This window comes from Pristiophorus japonicus, chromosome 12 (assembly GCF_044704955.1).
Source record: "Pristiophorus japonicus isolate sPriJap1 chromosome 12, sPriJap1.hap1, whole genome shotgun sequence".
NCBI classification, from domain to species: domain Eukaryota; kingdom Metazoa; phylum Chordata; class Chondrichthyes; family Pristiophoridae; genus Pristiophorus; species Pristiophorus japonicus.
In genome coordinates this window covers 38,221,712-38,244,349 of record NC_091988.1, presented here as the reverse complement: position 1 = coordinate 38,244,349, position 22,638 = coordinate 38,221,712, and the positions used below count along the sequence as shown (strand labels likewise).

Sequence of the window (22,638 nt, the reverse complement as noted above, 5' to 3'; positions counted from 1 at the left end):
TGATGAGTGCCCACCTCCACACCTCCAGCACAAACCTGTTCCATTGTTCAAAGTGTTCCCAAAGAATGAGCTGTGCCTGGCTGATCTCTCTTGAGCTTCTCTCAGTTTGTAGTTGATTGCTCGCATTGTGGGTTGATGAGGTGTGAACGGCCGTTCCTGTGGCCCTTGATGGCTTCTGCCTGCTGTCGAGAGCCTGTTCTCCCGCTTTTGTCTGTGTGTCGGGGTATCAGCTTGTTTAGTGCTGTGAACTTCTTGTTCCGATATTTCGTTAGTTGTCGTACCTGCATTGTAAATCAACCTCGTTTCTTCTTCCCCGACCAAGAATGTCTGTGCAACCAGTGCTGCTGCCTCTAAGGTCAGGTTCTTGGTCTCTATGAGCTTTCGGAATATGCCAGCGTGGCCTATTCCTTCAATGAAAAAGTCTCTCAGCATTTCTCTCCTCAGTTCATCGGAGAACTCACATAAACTAGCCAACCTCCGAAGTTCCGCCACGAAGTCGGGTATGCTCTGGCCCACACAGCGTCTGTAGATGTAGAACCTGTGTCTGGCCATGTGTAGGATGCTCGCTGGCTTCAGGTGGTCTCTTACCAGTGTGCTCAATTCTTCAAACAACTTGCTTGCTGGTTTCTCGGGTGCCAACAGATCCTTCATTAAAGCGTATGTTTTCGAGCCACAGCTGGTCAAGAGATGGGCTCTTCTCTTGTCTGCCTTATCGTCGCCTAACCAGTCTTTGGTTACAAAGCTTTGCTGCAGCCTTTCTATAAAGTCCTCCCAATTGTACTTTTCATCTGATCCGTTGTTCGCCATTCTGTGGATTCTGTAATCCCGTAACACGTCGCCACTGTAAAGTCCTGTCCCCTCAGTACAGATTCACACGAGGCATGTAGTGAAGTCAAGGTCACTCTGGACCTGCACCTTTATTTCACAGCTCTGGAATGCTGCACTTGCCTGAGACCTGTCCTTATATACCTGTCTCTTGCAAGTGCACCCCTGGTGGTAAGGTATGCTGGTGGTTGCAGGTCATATCTTATTACAGTCATGTATAGCATGTTAGGATACAGTTATATATAATAATGTAAGATACATGACACCCTGCCAATTTGAGCAAGAACTGAAAGAAAAATATCTGTGCAAGGACGATTGGTGTAGAATTTGCAGGTGTTTACACCTAAATTCCAACTGGATTTTCTATAATAAGTAGACAATGGTTTTCTTCATAGAACTTGCATTAAATTGTTGTATGTCTGTCTGTTCAGTCCAGAGATCAGAGTTCCTTGCAACATATTTTATTTGTACAATTTATTAAGTAGCTCAAATGTAATGAAATGCAAATGTCACTGCAAAGGAAAAAACCTATAGAGACCAATTTACCATCTAGTTAGGGGGAGAATGTTTTCTTAGGCTAGTAATGATCTCCAACTTCAGGTCTTTAGATCTTCTGCAGGTGGGGGTTGGTTGTGGGGAGGGGAAGAGGAAAGCATCTCATGTTGATAATACTCACTTCCCCATACATTTATATTTTCCTTCATTATCTTCTCAAATTCTAAAGCTCGTTAAGGTATGGATTCCACTGATGCTTGCAACTCTCCCCTATCTTAGCCCAATTGCTATTCTTTGTGAGGCTCAAGAGAGCGTGTTGGCAGGGATGTCACTTATCAAGTTGGTGAAAAGTTCTTGAAATTATGGCTACTTTTTTTTTTTAAAGTTAGACACGAAACCTTTAAATTATCATAACTACTTGCAAAAGAAACAGAATAAATTTGTTTATTTAGAATCTATAAACGTGTTAAAAGAAATGATGTCACTTCCTCCACTTTAACTTCACTCTCCTTTTGGTTTTTTCTGCTGTGAGCAGTCAAGACAATAGATGGGTGGCCTCTACAATGCCACTATACAACAGAGTGCCAAGAAGTCCAGATTACTTCTGGAGTCACACACTCACTAATCTTTCCCTGGGACAGATAAGATGGTCCCAATGAGGAACTCACCAATAGGGGAAGAAGAAGAAGAAAATCCACATCTACCACATCTTGGTGTCAAAAGAACGAGAGTGTTTATTTTGAAAGCAGATAACTCCACACAAGTGTAAATGACCTGCACCATAACAGTAAACCTTGAAAGTCAGGATGGCATGTGGGGATGAGAGGTGGGGGCGGAGAAGCTTGAACAAAAACAAGTCTTTTATTTTCTGTGCCCCACTTTTTAAGTGGTTATCCATGAATTTGGTACACAAAGGACTTCTGATTCAAAAGTAGCGTTACTCACATATTAGCATAGCAATCTGGTCACACAGTGCTTGTTTTCCCAGGAGTGCTTCTCCCAATTCCATATTCAACCTTTGCAATGCATGCCGGCCACCACACCCTCAACCCTGGATCATGAGCACGATACCCCACCCTCACCCAATTGCTGCTGCTATCCTCCTGATCTCAATCGACCACTACCCACCCATCATGATCGCTGCCAACCTCCACCCACTTCCCAAGCATCCCCTCCATTTAAGGACTTACCGACTGGCTGCTGCTGGCTTTGCAACAGCCCGATCTTCGAGTCCTCTTCTCCGACGAGCTGCCTGGAGATGCCCATTAGGTATCCGCAACTCGCCAACTCACTGACAATCAGGCCCAATATTCCATGCCTATCCATTCAGACAGAGGAACCATTCTCTGTGCCCGTTTTTGGACATGTTCAAATTTCTAGGCTATCCATTTATTCCATAGATGGTTTACCAAAACAGTATATAAGAAAAGAAACCACCTTTGCAGAGGAATGCCTCCATCTCCCACACATTTTTCTGCCAATTTTCTCTCTAACTGTCCTAAAGACAATGACCCATTTCCTGAGGTTCAGTACCGCAGGTGCTTCTTGATGTCCAATACCTAGCTCAAGTGACCATTATTCACATGAGCCTAACCAGTGGGAGGGTTCCTCAACCATAGTAAACATCATAAGCTCAGCCTGATCTCATGATGATCACATACATGGGCTGGAATTTTAATCTGGAGGCAGGTTGGGACAGGGGAGGAGGGGGTTAAAAGCGCTTGAGGAACTTGGGAGAACAGGTTTCCTGCAGGCCCAGACAGATGGAGAGTCCAGCTGGTTGTGGGAGTGTAGGTCTGCAAAACTAGGTCGCAGAGCGGGAGGAATCTGGTGAAAGGCAGGGGGGTGGTGTCAGGAGAAGCCGAAGAAGCATCGGGGGAGTAGTTAGAGGCCGGGTGATTGGGGCTTGAGGGGGTAGGCCGGGAAGGCGATCGGGGACCTCGGAGGTGGGGTGGGGTGGGGGGGGCACTCCAGCCACATTATATTTAAATGGGCAATCCGTCTCCTGGGAGCAGGTTAGCTGTGGGTTTGACGCAGGTCCCAACTCCATTAAAAACTGAAGTGGGTATATTGGGGTTGGGATTCAGTTTTTTTTAAACTCTTTAACCTCCCACTCGATCTCAACTCACCTGTTTTTTGGGGTTAAAATTTCCCCCATGGATTTCAATCAGGGTTGTTGGGTAATTATCAGGAACGGGAAGCCTGGCTTACTTTCCCTTCTCTAACCTAGGCACTGAGGTTAACTGTGGCACCCTGAACACAAAACTGGTTGAGATCAGCTAAATAAGCACAGACCAGGATCAACCTTCTTGGTCTGTATATCATCATCATAGGCAGTCCCTTGGAATCGAGAAAGACTTGCTTCCACTCCCAAAGTGAGTTCTTTGATGGCTGAACAGTCCGATACAAGAGCCACAAACCCTGTTACAGATGGGACAGACATTCGTCGAGGGAAGGGGTGGGTGGGGCTGGTTTGCCGTGCACTCCTTCCGCTGCCTGTGCTTGACCTCTTCACGCTCTTTGCGTTGAGACTCGAAGAGCTCAACGCCCTCCCGGATGCACTTTCTCCACCTCGGGCAGTCTTCGGCCAGGGTCTCCCAGGTGTCAGTGGTGATGTTGCACTTTACCAGGGAGGCTTTGAGGGTGTCCTTGTAATGTTTCCACTGCCCACGTTTGGCTCGTTTACCATGAAGGAGCTCCGCATAAAGTATTTGCTTAGGGAGTCTCGTATATGGCATGCGAACTATGTGGCATGCCCTGCAAAGCTGATTGAGTGTGGTCAGTGCTTCAATACTGCGGATGTTAGCCTCGACGAGGACATTAATGTTGGTGCGCCTGTCCTCCCAGGGGATTTGTAGGATCTTGGAGACATTGTTGGTAATGTATCTCCAGCAACTTGAGGTGCCTTCTATACATTGTCCATGCCTCAGATCCACACAGGAGGGCGGGTATTACTATAGCCCTGTAGACCAAGAGCTTGGTGGTAGATTTGAAGGCCTGGTCTTCAAACACTCTTTTCCTCAGATGGCCGAAGGCTGCACTGGCGCACTGGAGGCAATGTGAATCTCCGCATCAATGTCTGGCTTTGTTGATAAGAGGCTCCCGAGGTATGGGAAATGGTCCATGTTGTCGAGGGCCACACCGTGAATCTTGATGATTGGGGGGGCAGTGCTGTGCGACGGGGACAGGCTGGTGGAGGACTTTACAGCGCGACAGCTGCAGGAAAAATGCAGGGAGCAGTGCAGCCCCTTATACATAGCCTTTTTCGATCTTACAAAGGCCTCTGACACTGTTAACCATGAGGGTCTATGGAGCGTCCTCCTCCATTTCGGACGCCCCCAAAAGTTTGTCAACATCCTTCGCCTGCTTGACGACGACATGCAGGCCGTGATCCTTACCAACGGATCCATTACAGACCCAATTCACATCCGGACCGGAGTCAAACATGTCTGCGTCATTGCTCTAACCTTCTTCTCAATCTTCCTCGTTGCCCAACTCCACCTCACAATCAACAAGCTCCCCGCTGGAGTGGAACTAAACTACAGAAGAAGTGGGAAACTGTTTAACCTCCGCCGCCTCCAAGCCACGTCCAAGATCACCCCAACCTCTGTCAGTGAGCTGCAGTACACCGACGACGCCTGCGTCTGCACACATTCTGAGGCTGAACTCCAGGATTTAGTCAATGTATTCACTGAGGCATATAAAGGCATGTGCCTTAACGTTTAACATCCGTAAGACAAAGGTCCTCCACCAGCCTGGTCTGTATAGCTCAGCTACTTACTACTTTAATCATGAGCGCCATTAGAAGAGCTACTTTATATTAAAAAAATTAGCGTATAACTATGGAAGCCGTTGTATGCAGTTGTGTTGCCTTTTTTGGTATTATAATGCATGCTTGGAACATCGTTATTGCGGTCAGCCAGGCAACGGAAATTCTAACCAATTATGTCTCAATGTAGTTAACCAGAAAACATCAGCCTAAGGTTATTTTGTATAATATAGCAAAGCACAGCTTACATCATAATAGTTAGAGCTTGTTAACATTTAAATATGCTTAACACAAATACAAAAAAAAATGTACATACTAAAAAATATACTTCACATTAAACCTATCCAAGTAATAGCAATTAACAGTTACAAATATTCCTGTGAAGGTGCCATTATCCTTTTAAAGGATTACAATTTCACAGGGCTAAAAAGGACCAAGTGTTTAGTAATTTATTTTCTGTAAATATGAAGCAACTAATTGAAAATGCAGCTGCAACTTCTATGAGGTTCATTTATTTTCTAATTAAATTACCATTTCAGTTGCATCAGATAATTTCAATAATATAAATGCCCATGGCTACCAGGTTTTGAATGTTGATTAAACAATAAATCCTGATGACATCAAAGGAGATACTGGATCGGAAAATTCGCTGCATTTGACACCAGGATGGAACTAAATTCAAAAGCACACTTTGTGCTATAGGAAATTTGGATTAATCCAAGCTGACACTTCAGTGCAGGACTGAGTGCATGCTGCACGTCAGACAGATATTAAACCAAGGCCCCCTTTGCGCCTTCAAGTAAACATAAAAGACCACATGGCACTATTTAAAGAGTAGGGCAGTTATTCTGTGTTTTGGTCAATATTTATCCCTCAACCAACATCACTAAAAAAACATTATGCGGTAAGTTATTTCATTGTTGTTTGTGGAGTATTGCTGTGCACAAATAGGCTGCCATGTTTCCCTGCATTACAACAGAGACTGTACTTCAAAAATAGTTCACTAGCTGTGAAGTGCTTTTAGATGTCTTGAGCTGATTAACTTGTGCAATTTCTTTCTTTACTCGTCTTAGTAAATGTTTTAAGCTAATTCTCCCAATGATCTAATCAGAATTCATTAAACAAAATGAAGTAGAACTGAACAGAATACAAGCAGCAGCAAAAACTTGATAGGTAATTTTCATGCTGGCCACAAGTTCCCTTTTCAAATAGCTGTAAGATTTTATAGTTCTCCCGCTCCAAGTACTAACTGCACTTCATCATAGGATTCAATTACAGTTGTTATCGAACTAAGGCTCCCCAGTGGCATCTTTGCTTACACCCCCCCTTTGTTGTCTTGAATGAACTGGAGGAATAAGGATTTCAGATCTTGGATCTGAATTTGGCTTCGAAATGAGAGAACCTCATGTATGGATTTTAACTTGGTTTCACTATTTAATTCAGAACCAAATTCAATATTAGATGTTCACTGCTATCTTATGCTAATTGAGGGGAAACTCCTCTTCAACTCCCAAAGGCGATCAAACCAAAAGTTCAGGGAGACTAGTGACCGTGAGACACATTGCTCAAGACCTCACCTACCTTTTGGACATGGCAATATCAGCCACAACCAGAAATGCCTCCGGTTTCCTTTTGAATGTTTGCAGCGAATCCGCACTGACTGCATGAGCCGACAACTTGTTCAAAAGGTCAATTATCTTCTGTGAAAAGAAAAACCTCCTGACATTTAACCTAGTTCTATGCTTAGGTAACTTGTACGCATTTCCCCAGTTCCTTCCTAACCTATCTAACTTGAATAGTCTACCTTGTATGTATTTTCTGAATTTCTTCCTAATCCATCTAACTTGAATAGTCTATCCATATGAACTGAGTCTATTCACTTAATTATTTTAAAGACCACAATCAAATTATCCCAAAGTCTACACTTTCCTGGAGTAGAAATACCTAACTCTCCAAGCCTATTGTGATAACAAAGGGCCATTAAGCTAGTGGTCCTCTTCTGAACTTTTCCCTGGGCCTCCGCATCACCCACCATGTGAGGGGACCAAAACTAGATACATTACTCTCAATGAAGACTAACCAATGTCTTATACAATGATAGTATAGTGCTTTTGGTTTTGTATTGGATTGTCCTAGCAATACATGCCAATACTTTTGTTGCTTTTGGTACAGCCTCACAGCACTGGTTTTGAAACATAGAAACATAGAAAATAGGTGCAGGAGTAGGCCATTCGGCCCTTCTAGCCTGCACCGCCATTCAATGAGTTCATGGCTGAACATTCAACTTCAGTACCCCATTCCTGCTTTCTCGCCATTAATGAGATTAATGTACAACAACACTTTTGACCGCTCAACAGTCTTTAGTTCGGAACCCAGCATGGCATACGCATGCTTGGTGTTAACCAGACCAACTTGCATTAAACAATATTTATCTATTTTAACTTGCATCTGTCATTCCTCCCATACCTATTCCTCCACTGCACTTAGATTGGACTGAAATTGTTTTATTTCTCATCTAAGGTTTTATCACTTGCACAAATGTTTGAGGCATTCATGAACATGCAGACAGGTCCCGCAACGCCTTTGACCAGATTATTAGCATAGAAACATAGAAAATAGGTGCAGGAGTAGACCATTCGGCTCTTCGAGCCTGCACCACCATTCAATATGATCATGGCTGATCATGCAACTTCAGTACCCCATTCCTGCTTTCTCTCCATACACCTTGATCCCTTTAGCCGTAAGGGCCACATCTAACTTCCTTTTAAATATATCCAACGAATTGGCCTCAACAACTTTCTGTGGTAGAGAATTCCACAGGTTCACAATTCTCTGAGTGAAGAAGCTTCTCCTCATCGCGGTCCTAAATGGCTTACCCCTTATCCTTAGACTGTGACCCCTGGTTCTGGACTTACCCAATATTGGGAACATTCTTCCTGCATCTAACCTGTCCAATCCCGTCAGAATTTTATATATTTCTATGAGATCTCCTCTCATTCTTCTAAATTTCAGTGAATATAAGCCTAGTCGACCCAGACTTTCTTCATATGTCTGTCCTGACATCCCAGGAATCAGTCTGGTGAACCTTCGTTGCACTCCCTCAATAGCAAGAATGTCCTTCCTCAGGTTAGGAGACCAAAACTGCACACAATACTACTTCAAGGTGTGGTCTCACCAAGGACCTGTACAGCTGCAGTAAGACTTCCCTACTCCTATACACAAGTCCCCTCGCTATGAAGGCCAGCATGCCATTAGCTTTCTTTATTGCCTGCTGTACCTGCATGTCTACCTTCAGTGACTGATGTACCATGACACCCAGGTCGCGTTGCACCTCCTCTTCCTAATTTGTCGCCATTCAGATAATAATCTGCCTTCCTGTTTTTGCCACCAAAGTGGATAACATCACACTTATCCACATTATACTGCATCTGCCATGCATTTGCCCACTCACCTAACCTGTCCAAGTCCCCCTGCAGCCTCCTCGCAGCTCGCACTGACACCCAGCTTAGTGTCATCTGCAAACTCGGAGATATTACATTCAATTCCTTCGTCGAAATCATTAATGTATATTGTAAATAGCTGGGGGCCCAGCACTGAACCCTGCCCTGCGGCACCCCACTAGTCACTGCCTGCCATTCTGAAAAGGACCCGTTTTTATTCCCACTCTTTGCTTCCTATCTGCCAACCAGTTCTCTATTCATGTCAATACGTTACCCCCAATACCATGTGCCTTAATTTTGCACACTAATCTCGTGTGGGATCTTGTCAAAAGCCTTTTGAAAGTCCAAATACACCACATCCACTGGTTCTCCCTTATCCACTCTACTGGTTACATCCTCAAAAAACTCTGGAAGATTTGTCAAGCATGATTCCCCTTTCATAAATCCATGCTGACTTGGACCGATCCTGTCACTGCTTTCCAAATGCGCTATTACATCCTTAATAATTGATTCTAGCATTTTCCCCACCACCGATGTCAGGCTAACCGGTCTATAATTCCGTGTTTTCTCTCTCCCTCCCTCCTTTTTTTAAAAAGTGGGGTTACATTAGCTACCCTCCAATCCATAGAAACTGAACCAGAGTCCATGGAATGTTGGAAAATGACCACCAATGCATCTACTATTTCTAGGGCCACTTCCTTAAGTACTTTGGGATGCAGACTATCAGGCCCTGGGAATTTATCGGCCTTCAGTCCCTTCAATTTCCCCAACACCATTTCCTGACTAATAAGGATTTCCCTCAGTTCCCCCTTCTCGCTAGACCCTCGGTCCCCTAGTATTTTCGGGAGGTTATTTGTGTCTTCCTTAGTGAAGACAGAACCAAAGTATTTGTTCAATTGGTCTGCCATTTCCTTGTTCCCCAATATGAATTCACCTGATTCTGACTGCAAGAGACCTACATTAGTCTTCACTAATTGTTTTCTCTTCACATATCTATAGAAGCTTTTGCAGTCAGTTTTTATGTTCCCTGCAAGCTTACTCTCATACTCTATTTTCCCCTTCCTAATTAAACCCTTAGTCCTCCTCTGCTGAATTCTAAATTTCTCCCAGTCCTCGGGTTTGCTGCTTTTTCTGGCTAATTTATATGACTCTTCCTTGGATTTAACACTTTCCCTAATTTCCCTTGTTAGCCACGGTTGAGCCACCTTCCCTTTTTTATTCTTATGCCACACAGAAATGTACAATTGTTGTAGTTCATCCATGTGCTATTTAAATGTCTGCCATTGCCTATCCACCATCAACCCTTTAAGTATCATTCTCCAGTCTATCCTAGCCAATTCACGTCTCATACCGTCGAAGTTTCCTTTCTTTAAGTTCAGGACCCTAATCTCTGAATTAACTGTGTCACTCTTCATCTTAATGAAGAATTCTACCATATTATGAAGAATGTGAAGAGCAACGGTCCGAAAACCGAACCCTATGGGGCACCAGTAGTAACTGGCCCAGATACAGAACCACTACCATTAACAACCTTCTGCCAATGAGAAACCAGCCAATTCCTTATACAACCCAAGACCTGCCAATCCCACAGGACTCTATATAATTAGATTATATGGCAATAGATTTCTCCTGAAAGTCATGTCCAGGAGTGTTCCTTCCTCAAAAAAAATATTAATTTCATAAGAACCACAAACTAATGGGTAGTAATGCACAGGTATATAGATGTCACTGAGCAGCCAAGTAAACACACCTTGAATCGCCTCTGTTGTTTTATGGAAAAAAATTCTAATTCTAGACATAGTAAATTAAGTTTTAAATGCAAGGGAAATGTCAAGTAAAAAGTAACAATAAAGTTTTGAGTTGCTTGCAAATGTTGTCTTTCACTGTAACTACTCGTTACATTTTTCTGAAACAAGCTAAATAGATCCTAGTGGTCGACCACAGAAAATGACTGCATTAAAGGCAAAATGAACCACAATAAAATGCTTAGTTATCATCTTCAAATCACTTGGCAAGCAACACTATTCTAATTCTCAGAATTCTCCTGCATATACCCTATCAATGTACCAGTACAGAATGTGTCTCAGCAATCATAGTTTTGACATAATACAGTGTTAGTTTCTTTGATACAATTTGAAACTCCACTTCCTACAAATTCTATTTCACACTAAGAGAATCTGACAGGCAATGTTTGTAGTCTTTTTTAGGGCTATTTACCCATTAAAAAAATATCATTCAATATATAAAATATTTTAATTTAATGTAACAGAAGGTAAGCATATTTGTAAACTAGATGGAAATATGTTTACATTCAAGCTTACACCGTTACATGAAGATCAAAGGAAATAGAAAGGATATATTATAGTGCACATTTGAGTTTCAATAGCTTTCAACCATTGTTTTTTTGGTAAAGCCTTGTGCTTATGAAATCAGTGCTCGTGCCTGGAACAATTTTTGTGTTTTGGTACCCAATGTCACTACTGAATACTTCCAGGTCAGGCGCAGTAAAACTAGATGCAGATGCTTGCAGCCGGACTACAGTAATTTAAAACAATTTCTCACAGCAACCAACTTTATTGCCTCCCAAGGTAGCATTAATCATTTATGGGCAGTTTCATGTCTGCTGGGAATTGGGCTATGGTTGCCAACATTCATTTAGCTTACGATGCATTTTAAGAAATAATCCTGACAGAGTGGGCTGGATTTGAAGCCATATCCCAGAAATGAAAGGAAAGATCACGTGCTCCCATGGAGTTCTGATATTTTAATGTCTGTACAGGAAGAGAAAGCACAATAATTTCACCACCTCAATTCACACATCTCCAGTGCTCAGTAGGATTCTTATAATGTGGTTGTCAGTTTTTTCTAAACACTGCATTAAATAATACATCAACTAGCATGTGTATTTTTAGTTCTTTGGATCAGAATTCACCTAGCAGATTTACTGCAAAAGATGCTACCCCAAACAAGCTAAGGGATCGCTCCCTTTTCCACTTGATTTTTAAAATGTGTCCAATCCTTGTACACTATAAAACTATATTTATATGAAGGCCTAATATATCACCTCACGTTAGTGGTCTTGCCTCAAAATACAGTTAGAGGAACAGGTCCACAGTGCCACCTCAACCACAAATTTGAAGCTAAGAAATTAGCTTTATTGACATTTTTCTTCTTTACTGTATTACCTAAATAAATATACTTCTTACAAATTAACAGTAGTCCTCCAGGGCTATCGGTAATTTATTTATCCCTGCCCTTGCTCTTTGATTGCTTTTCAATAAATTAAAAGCCCCACACTTTTTCAAATTGATGCAATTAAAAATGGACAACTTGTTTTAATTGCCAAAAGCAAAATAAATTAATGTGCAAAATCCAAATGCACTAAATATATCCATCCAAACAGTGATCTCTCCTCAATACCCCAAACTGCCTCAAAATAATGCGCACCGTAGGGGCCCCGCAACGTCCGGGTTTCTGCATGCGCCTAAACCTGGAACTTGCGATCTGCAAATTTATTTATTTCATCTTATACACGCCTGTGAAGCACCTTGGGACGTTTTACTACATTAAAGGAGCTATATAAATACAAGTTGTTGCTGTTGTCGTCAAGAATCCTCTTGACAGATCATACAAATCCAAAGGAAATGGGCCTCATTGGGCGGAGTTGGTTTATTTGCCCAGCGAATGCTCTTGAAATTCTTACGCCTGATACCAGCGCAAGAGCTTTATAAAATAGAAAAATAAAATTTTATCACTCATTTATATATTAAAAACTGTGTCCAATAAGTTTATTTTAGCCCCGTTAAAACATTAAAAAATTTAAAAAATTACATTTCTGTTGAAAATATTTAATTAAATGACATTAATTAATTTTAAATATCCAATTTAAAAAATATTTATTTCCTGTGTTAGTGTATTTTTTTTTAAATGATCCCCATTAATACTTTTGGGAGTCCCAGACAAACAGAAACCCTATTAGTATGAATGGGGATTCCCTTCTTTTATTGATTGGGCAAGCCCACGTGATCCCAGGGGCGCTTGCAAACCGCATGCGCCCCTGGGGTACATGGGCCTCTACCTGGAGAGGCTCAGGAGTGCGAATCTACAAACTGCCCGGAGACCACCAGGTAAATTCATAGATTTTTTGCAGGTCGGAGGCATCCACCTGCAGAAAGCCCCTGACCGCAAATTTTTAGGCCACTGGCAAATTTAAGAGTATGATGACATTTCAATAAAAGCATAGGTTTTAATTTATCAGAAGCAACAGGATACAAGGAAAAAATGAGCTTGTCTACATTAATAAAACTAATGTGGATGAAAAGCTTAATAGCAAAAGAAAATGAGTTTTTTTCAACTGCTTCTTTGCAATCATTTAAGTTGCAATGAGATTCAAGAGTAGAGTTGTTATGAAGCTCTGAGTCAGATCATGGGTTCAAGTCCTACTACAGGACTTCACCACATAATCAAGCTTGCATTTTAGTACAATAGAGGGAGCACTGCACTGTTGGAGGTGGGATCTTTCTGATGAGATGTTAAACCCCATTTGCACTCACAGATGGGTAAAAAAGATCCCATGGCACTATTCAAGTAAGAGAAGGAGAGCTCTCCCATTGTCCTCACCAATATTTATCCCTCAACCAACATCACAAAACACAGATTATCTGGTCATTTGTCTAATTGGTGCTTTGTGGGACCTAGCTGTGCACACATTGGCTGCCACGTTTACCTGCATTCCAACAATGACTACACTTCAAAATTCTCATTGGCTGTGAAGTTCCTTGGGATGTCCTGAGGTTGTGAAAGGTGCTTCATGAATGCAAGTTATTTCTTTCTTCGAATAATATAGCATTAAATGTTAACTAGTTAATTACATAAGTTATAGCATTAAATATCAACTAGTTAACTTAATTCAAATATTGTCAAAGGAACTTTGACATTTAATTCTAAACACTGCATTCAAAAAGTATTTAAAGCACATTGTAAAAGAATAACTGCAACTTGGAGTTGTTTACAGTTTGTTAGAATGAAGAGCGCTCATTATGAATGAAAGCAAACAATCAAGTTTATTTTTATTGAGCTGGTATTGCATACAAATGCAAAGCAGAAAGCTCTATGCTCAAGATACCATTGTATTAAAAAAATTAGTATGCAAAACATCAAACCAGAATAAAGCTACAGAATAGAAGATCAATGGATTCCCAGTTAAAATAGGCACCATTTTAAGGCATTCTTTGGCTGGTTCTCAAAAACTTCAGATTTTACTGTAGATCAATGATCTTCTTAAATTTGATTTCTTATGCTCTAACAGTGGTGGGAAAAATACGGCCCGCGAGTCATATCCAGCCCACCAACTCATTCTATCCGGCCCGCTGTACGAGACAGAAATATAACGCGAGCCAGAGCTGCACAATCTCATGGGTCAGAGAGACCCGAACTGCAGCCAAGGAAAAAACATAGTAATATTTCTTTAAAATTAATTAATTCGCAAAATCGATTCTCCCAGGCCAGATCTTAAAGGATTTTTTCCGTAATTCTGGGCCCAAATGGTGGACGCTGATACCCAGAATGCACTGCGGCTCAAATAAAAAAAGGGGGCAGGCAAAAGGCAGGTAACTATAGGCCGGTTAGTTTAACATCTGTAGTGGGGAAAATGCTTGAAACTATCATTAAGGAAGAAATAGCAGGATATCTAGATAGGAATAGTGCAATCAAGCAGACGCAGCATGGATTCATGAAAGGGAAATCATGTTTAACTAACTTACTGGAATTCTTTGAGGATATAACGAGCATGGTGGATAGAGGTGTACCGATGGATGTGGTGTATTTAGATTTCCAAAAGGCATTCGATAAGGTGCCACACAAAAGGTTACTGCAGAAGATAAAGGTACGCGGAGTCAGTGGAAATGTATTAGCATGGATAGAGAATTGGCTGGCGAACAGAAAGCAGAGAGTCGGGATAAATGGGTCCTTTTCCGGTTGGAAATCAGTGGTTAGTGGTGTGCCACAGGGATCAGTGCTGGGACCACAACTGTTTACAATATACATAGATGACCTAGAAGAGGAAACAGAGTGTAGTGCAACAAAATTTGCAGATGACACTAAGATTAGTGGGAAAGCGGGTTGTGTAGAGGACTCAGAGAGGCTGCAAGGAGACTTGGATAGGTTAAGCGAATGGGCTAAGGTTTGGCAGATGGAATACAATGTTGGAAAGTGTGAGGTCATCCACCTTGGGAAAAAAAAAAATAGTAAAAGGGAATATTATTTGAATGGGGAGAAATTACAACATGCTGTGGTGCAGAGGGACCTGGGGGTCCTTGTGCATGAATCCCAAAAGGTTAGTTTGCAGGTGCAGCAGGTAATCAGGAAGGCGAATGGAATGTTGGCCTTCATTGCGAGAGGGATGGAGTACAAAAGCAGGGAGGTGTTGCTGCAACTGTATAAGATATTGGTAAGGCCGCACCTTGAGTACTGCGTGCAGTTTTGGACACCTTACTTAAGGAAGGATATACTAGCTTTGGAAGGGGTACAGAGACAATTCACTAGGCTGATTCCAGAAATGAGGGGTTTACCTTAGGATGATAGATTGAGTAGACTGGGTCTTTACTCGTTGAGTTCAGAAGGATGAGGGGTGATTTATAGAAACATTTAAAATCATGAAAGGGATAGACAAGATAGAGGCAGAGAGGTTGTTTCCACTGGTAGGGGAGTCTAGAACTAGGGGGCACAGCCTCAAAATACGGAGGAGCCAATTTAAAACCGAGTTGAGAAAGAATTTCTTCTCCCAGAGGGTTGTGAATCTGTGGAATTCTCTGCCCAAGGAAGCAGTAGAGGCTAGCTCATTGAATGTTTTCAATTCAAAGATAGATAGATTTTTAACCAATAAGGGAATTAAGGGTTACGGGGAGAGGGCGGGTAAGTGGAGCTGAGTCCACGACCAGATCAGCCATGATCTTATTGAATGGCGGAGCAGGCTCGAGGGGCTAGATGGCCTACTCCTGTTCCTAATTCTTATGTTCTTATGTTCTTATAAGTATACCCTATCCAATTTAAAGTTGAGTCATGGCTGCTCATCTGCATGACTCTTTTACCAGAGAAAGTGACCAGCACTGCCTCTGTGCTCTCCAGGTACCCAGAGTATGACAGCAGGGGAGTTCTCATCTGGCACCAATTGGGACAGCATCAGTAATCATTGCAGAGGGATATAGGAACATAAGGATGACTGAGGTGGGAAATTGATGCTGACAAGCTCCAAAGAGGGTTCAGTTCTAATTCACAGCACTGATTTACAGAGATCAGAGATATCACATTTTCAACTTTTATCTTGGATTCATTTCTAAGCAGTATAGAATACATGTTATGTATTTAAGACAGCATCTGACTACTATCTGAATTTATGTTTATGCAACGTTCCCATTTATGCAACGTTCCCGTTCCCTTTAAATTTGCTGTATGGCCGGCTATGCAGCTGCGCATGCAGGAGCTGGCGAGCAGCCTGTGCGGTACTGCACGATTGGTACGCGACCGTGCCATTGGTGGGCGGCCCTCAACAGCTCACCAAAACTTAAGTGGCTCTCCAGCTCAAATAATTGTGCACCCCTGCTCTAACAGCAGCAATTATTAAATATATTGTATGTATTAAGATAAGGAATATACCGGAGTTGGAGTTGCTTGGTTAAGTTGAAGTGGTACTGAAGAAATCTGTAATGGTTTCAGTTGTGTGGGAGGTTGGGATGGTTGTGCTGGCGTCGGAGGCTGTTGAATCTGATACTGTGGCAGTGGCTGAGATGCAGGCTGGACAAGAGGCTGCACTGTTGGCACCTGTTGCTGGAAAAAAAAGCACATCACAAGAATTCATTGCACAACCTAAGCGCATTTACAGAACCTGCACACAATTTGTTTACTTACCTGTATCTATACACAATTTCCATCAAAATTTAAAGTAAAATGGTTCCAACACAAAAATAATTGCTGACAGCACACAGACTTCAAAGCTATATTGTCAGCTATCTTTTTTCATCTACTGGCAACATAAGTTACCCTGAGAAATTAGCTCCTGTAAGACATCATTCTTACACAAGATGATGTGTGTGAAAGAGGAATAAGAGTAGCAAAAATGCAAGTGATTCCAATAATAATGTCCACTAAGATTAGAGTAAGATCTTGCCATCTCATGAAGAACAAACCAATGAGAACAAAATGTGCAATTAGAATGTAATATCTACCTGAAAATGGAATGTTGCAGTGCAGAAATAAGGGTCCAACTATGAGAAATCAGAACATATAGGTAAGGTAACAAAATTAGAAAGTTTCACAAACTGCACAACAATGTAGTTCGTTTGTAAAAGGAACCTTAGTGCAATGACAAATTGACTGATAAAGTGGGGTGGTGCTCACCTGTTGTGGCTGTCCTATCTGCATTGTAGCAAATGCTGCTGGTTGCTGGTAATGTTGCTGGAATCCAAATTGATGAGGTTGTAGAGGCAAAGCAACAGGTGGGGCATGCATCATAGGATTGGGCTGTAAAAAACAAAATCAACGACAACATTTCTTTGTTTGCGTAAATTGCTCTACAGTGTTTTAATTCTATTTGCCATGTAGCTGCTTCCGTTCAAAGTGAAAGCAGTTGATGGTGTCCTGTGGACTCCAAACTGCAACACAGCACAGCACAAAAAGTGTCAATACATTTCCAATGCTATCTAATTCACGATGGTATGGGAAATTGAAACTTTACACTGCTGCATTAGGCATTTTCAGCAGAGATTATTTTCATCTACTACCGGTCATCACTCAAATTTTTAAATTTCTATCTGACGCAAAGATTCAATTACCTGTTCAAAGCATTCTACTTCATTTTACAAAAAGCTCTAGGAACGTATGGTGTAAAATCTAATTTCAAAGGCGCAAAGTGAGCAGTAACAGATTGGCCTCCCATAATACATCCCATCTGATTTTCCACTGAAGTTTTGTGCCCCCAAAGTTGAATTTTATCTACTTAATACTTTAATTGAGTATTATGCTGTAAAAGCAGAAATGCACTAAAAGTAGGATACCCTGTCAAACTATCGCCAATATTTGAAAGAGTACATTGACATTTGTGAAGCTCAGTAATGACACATCGTAGATGATAATGAATTTCATGAATTATGTTTCTAAAAATGGTGTGCATCAAGTTGTCAAATATTAACACTTTCTTATTGCCAATGTTCTGAAATTTAGGTAATTTTAACATTTAAACTAATGAAAATGTTTTCAGTAATCAAAGAATTCAAGATCTTTATAAAAAGAAAATTAATATTTAAATAACTGAAGTGCTGTACATTAAAAGATGGTCAAAGTGCAAAATTATACTAAGACATAATGGAATAATATTCCTTGCAAAATATAAACATTTTACTAAGCAGTAATGTGGTCATGAATTTATAGCACTTTAGATTCCATGCAGTGTAGGTGTTATGTAATTTTAAGTCACTAACAGCCTGCACATTGTGAGCATGCTTGACACTCAGTTCATTTTGAATTATTGTCATTGACAATCAGTGGTTGCGTACATGGAGCAAGGACCTGCAGTGGATTATTAATGACCAAAGTAGTTTTTTTTTTTAATTACAAAACTTGACAGGATGATACAAGGAACATTTGGCACACTACTTTTGTTTCATTCATGGAGAGGTTTAAGGGTCATTAATACAATCTTCAAAGCTTCTCTCATGGTCAACCCGATCTAATGAGTCAACTTAGTTTATATAGCAATTCAGAACAGGCCAAGTTCTCATGGTAAAAAAAGAATATTTTTTAAACACAAGATGCAGAATGGTGAGGTTAGACTTGACCACTGGGTCAGTGCTGAATATGCAGAGACTGGAGACAAGACTCATTCAAAATACTGATTTTTTTAATATAACAATTTGATCATTTATGCTGCCCTGTGCAGCTGGGAGCAGTTGCTCAGCTTTTTCACATTGTGACTTTGTCCCATTATATCCATCATGCAGCTGGAAAATCTCAATCGCACTTTCTTCCTGACTCTAAATGATCAAGTTCAGTATTTCTCTCCTTGGGTTTCCATCACTACCACACACCATCCCCTCCTCCACCCCACCATCAAATTTTACAAGCCTAGCTGAATAGGATGGAGTTTTAGTGGAAGCAGGTTCCCGCTCATCATCTGCTACGCCAACCAGCAACCTGCCACACTTCTGCCCAGGGAACAATTCAAATTTTAGGTCTTAATTTTCTTGGAAACAGTTCCCTTCCTTTTCACTATGTCCCCAAGATTGTTTGAGAAACAAATGATTGTACAAGTAAACCCAAATAGCATTGTAGAATATTAAACTTGGAAGAATATAGCTTTCTATTAATTAGTTTGTGCATATGGTATTAAAGCTAACAATAACAGCTATCGACAATGTTTAACAAATACAGTTTCCCAGAAGTTGCATTTTCTTTTTAAATTGTAAAGGTCAGAGCTGTGGGAGTCTTAAGAACCAAATTCAGGACTAGAGCACACTATATTTGACTTTGGGATGAAAGGGAAACAATAGAGGGCACAATGGAACAAGTTATCTGAATCAGTCTCAGCATGTAGATGTCTACCTGCCATTAGTTTTCACTCTTTTCCCCCTCTTTAACTACTACTTTATTTATTCCAATTCTTTTCCCGTCCATTTCATGATCTCTAATTCTACTTCTCTATCCTAATTGTTTATTTTCAAATCATCTTTCATTTGATCTTTTGTTTTGATGTTCCCTTTGTTTCCCTAATTTGGTCTAAAAGGCATTGCAGGGCAGCTCAATCCAGCGGAATGCACATCCTTGTGCCATGTGGGAACTCCTGGATACGTCCCGTATCCTGGTGGTGTCGTCAGCGAGAGGAGCTCGAGCTCCAGGGTTTGGATCTTGAGCAGCAGCTGGTGTCAGTGGTGCATCGACGAGGCTGAGTGCTACGTGGACAGCATGTTTTAGGAGGTGGTCACTCTGCATAGGCAGAGAAGGAATGGGCAACTGCCAGACAGAGGACGACCACCAGGCAGGTAGTGCAGGAGTTCCAAGTGAAAAAGAAAATAAGGGCAAAGAGTGGGTATGAGAATAGAATGACAGCTAACATAAAAGGTAATCTAAAAGTCTTCGATAGGCATATAAATAGTAAACAGGTAGCAAGTTGAGGGGTGAGGCCTATTAGCGACCAAAAAGACTTACACATGGAGGTAGAGGGTATGGCTGAGGTACTAAATGAGTACTTTGCATCGGTCTTCACCAAGGAAGATGCTGCCACAGAAATTGTAAAGGAGGAGGTAGGAGATACTGGATGGGATAAGAATTGATAAAGATGAGGTACTGGAAAGACTGGTTGTACTTAAAGTAGATAAGTCACCAGGACCAGATGGGATACATTCCTAGGATGCGAAGGGAGGTACTGGACATAATCTTCCAATCCTCCTTAGAAAAAAGGATGGTGCCAGAGGACAGGAGGGTTGCAAATGTTACACCCTTGTTCAAAAAAAGGTGTAAAGATAAACCCAGCAACTATAACTACAGTCATTTGGACAAATGTGAATTAATTAAGGAAAGCCAGCACGGATTTGTTGAAGGCAAATCGTGTTTAACCAACTTGATCGTGTTTTTTGATAAGGTAACAGAGGATTGATGAGGGCAATGCGGTTGACGTAGTGTACACGGATTTCCAAAAGGCATTCGACAAAGTGCCACATAATGGATAAGAAATTGGCTAAGAGACAGGAAACAGAGTAGGAGTGAACGGTTGTTTTTCAGACTGGAGGAAAGTATACAGTGCAGTTCCCCAGGGATTGGTACGAGGACCACTGCTTGTCTTGATATATATTAATGACTTGGATTTGGGTGTACAGGGCACTATTTCAAAATTTGCAGATAACACAAAACTTTGAAGTATAGTTAACAGTGAGGAGGATAGTGATCGACTTCAAGAGGGCATAAACAGGCTGGTGGAATGGGAAGTGATACATTTTTGTAGAAGGAATGAGAGGAGAGGAAATATAAACTGAAGAGTTCAATCCTAAAGGGGTGCATGAACAGAGAGACCTCGGGGTATATGTGCACAAATCGTTGAAGGTGGCAGGGCAGGTTGAGAAAGCAGTTAAACAAGCTTACAGGATTCTGGGCTTCATGAATAGAGTAAAAAGCGTGGAAATGATGATGAACCTGTATGAAACACTGGTTCGGCCTCAACTGGAATAGTGTGTCCAATTCTGGGCATCACACTTTAGGAAGGATGTGAAGGCCTTAGAGAGGGTGCAGAAATGATTTATGAGAATTATTCCAGGGATAAGCGACTTCAGTTATGTGGATAGACTGGAGAAGCTGGGTTTATTCTCCTTAGAGCAGAGAAGGTTGAGAGGAGATTTGATAGTAGAGTTCAAAATCGTGAGGGTAAATAGAGAGAAACTGTTCCCATTGGCGAAAGGGCCGAGAACCAGAGGATACAGATTTAAGGTGATTGGCGGAAGAACCAAAGGCGACAGGAAGAAAAACTTATTTTGGGCAGCAAGTGTTTAGGATCTGGAATGCACTGCCTGAAAGGGTGGTGGAGGCAGATTCAATCGTGGTTTCAAAAGAGTTGGATAAGTACCTGAAAAACAAAAAATTGCAGGACTACGGTGAAAGAGCTGGGGAGTGGGACTAGCTGAAAAGCTCTTGCAGAGAGCCAGCACGGGCTTGACAAGCCGAATGGCTTCTTCCGTGCTGTAACCATTCTATGATTCTAATATGACATCCTCTGTGACTGGTTGCACTATCCCTCATCTTTCTTGACTTCTCTGCAGCCTTGAACCATGGACCATGGCACCTCCTCTCCTCTGTTGTCCAGCAGAGTGGGACTGCCCTTGTCTCGTTGCAGTCTTACTTATCCAGTCATAGCCAGAGAATCGCCTACAAATGGCTTGCTATCCCATGCCCCCACCATTACCTCTGGAGTCTTCCAAGGATCTATCCTTTGACGCCCCTTATTTCTCATCTACATGCTGCCCCTCAGAGACATCATCCAAAAACACAAGGTCTGGTACCACATGTACACCGACGACACCTAGCTCAACCTCATTATCACCTCTCCCGACCCCTCTGCTGTCTATGATGTCTGTCTGACATCTTGTCTTAAATGTGCAATACCTAAAATTAAACGTTGCGACTTCTAAAACCATCACATTCGTCCCTTGCCACAAACTCCGTTCCACCACCACTAATTTCAACCCCCTCCCTATCAAGCTCAAAAAGACTGTTTGCACCCTCAGCTTCCTATTGAGGCGAGCTTCCAACCCTATATCCACTATTACAAAAACTGCCTACTTCTGTCTCTGTAACATTGCCTGTCTCCACCTCTGCCTCAGCTTATCTGCTGCCAAAACATTCATGCATGCTTTTGCTACCTCCAGAGTTGAGTATTCCAATGCTTGTTGGTCGGCCTCCCAGCTTCCACCCTCCATAAAGAGGATCTCATCCAAAACTCTGCTGCCCGTAACCAAACTTGCATCAAGTCCAACTCATCCATCACCCCTGTGCTCGCTAAGCTGGACTGGCTCTCGGTCCACAAACAGCTTGATTTTAAAATTCTCATCCTTGTGTTTTTAGTTCCTCCATTGCCTCAGAATTATGTAACCTTCTCCAGCCTTACCTGTTAAAAACTAAAGATGCCTAAAAATGTATATCGTTATGCGATTAAAACTCTGACGCGAAGAATGTTGTGTTTAAATAATTGTGTTAGAATTGGAGCCGAAGTGTCTCCTCAGACTGGTGCTTACAAATGCTAATGTTTTGGTTTCCTGTGGATGGCATGACTTCTTTGTACTATATACAATCTTCTTGTTGCTAAGCGATTATCTGTTGTTTTTAAGTTAAGACTTGAACCTTGTTTATGTATTTTATGTATAATCTAAGGTAGGATTTGAAGTTAGCTTAACAGAATTGCTTGAAGATAATGGATGGATGTTGGATAATTTAGCATAAACACAAGGCAGTTTGCTACACTGCAAAGGAAGTAACGACCGGTTGAAGTGAGAAAGCTCTGCTTTGGGCCTCATAGTTCAAAGGGTAGAGGAATAGGCCTCGAGAGAATAGGGATCGAGAGAGAGATGAAACGAA

At 41.6% G+C, this 22,638-nt stretch overlaps 1 protein-coding gene across 4 annotated transcripts in view; it reads right to left on the bottom strand.

Moving 5' to 3' along the window:
- Positions 1–22,638, bottom strand: part of LOC139277193 (serine/threonine-protein kinase WNK2-like) — a 218,827-nt gene that overhangs the window by 85,552 nt on the left and 110,637 nt on the right. For all 4 annotated transcript variants that reach the window (XM_070895317.1, XM_070895318.1, XM_070895319.1 and 1 more), the window contains exons 9-11: positions 16,924–17,046; positions 16,752–16,790; positions 16,183–16,353 (exon numbers count right to left, since the gene is read on the bottom strand). In XM_070895317.1, coding sequence (XP_070751418.1) covers positions 16,183–16,353; positions 16,752–16,790; positions 16,924–17,046 — 333 coding nt within the window. The remainder of the gene's footprint in view (positions 1–16,182; positions 16,354–16,751; positions 16,791–16,923; positions 17,047–22,638) is intronic.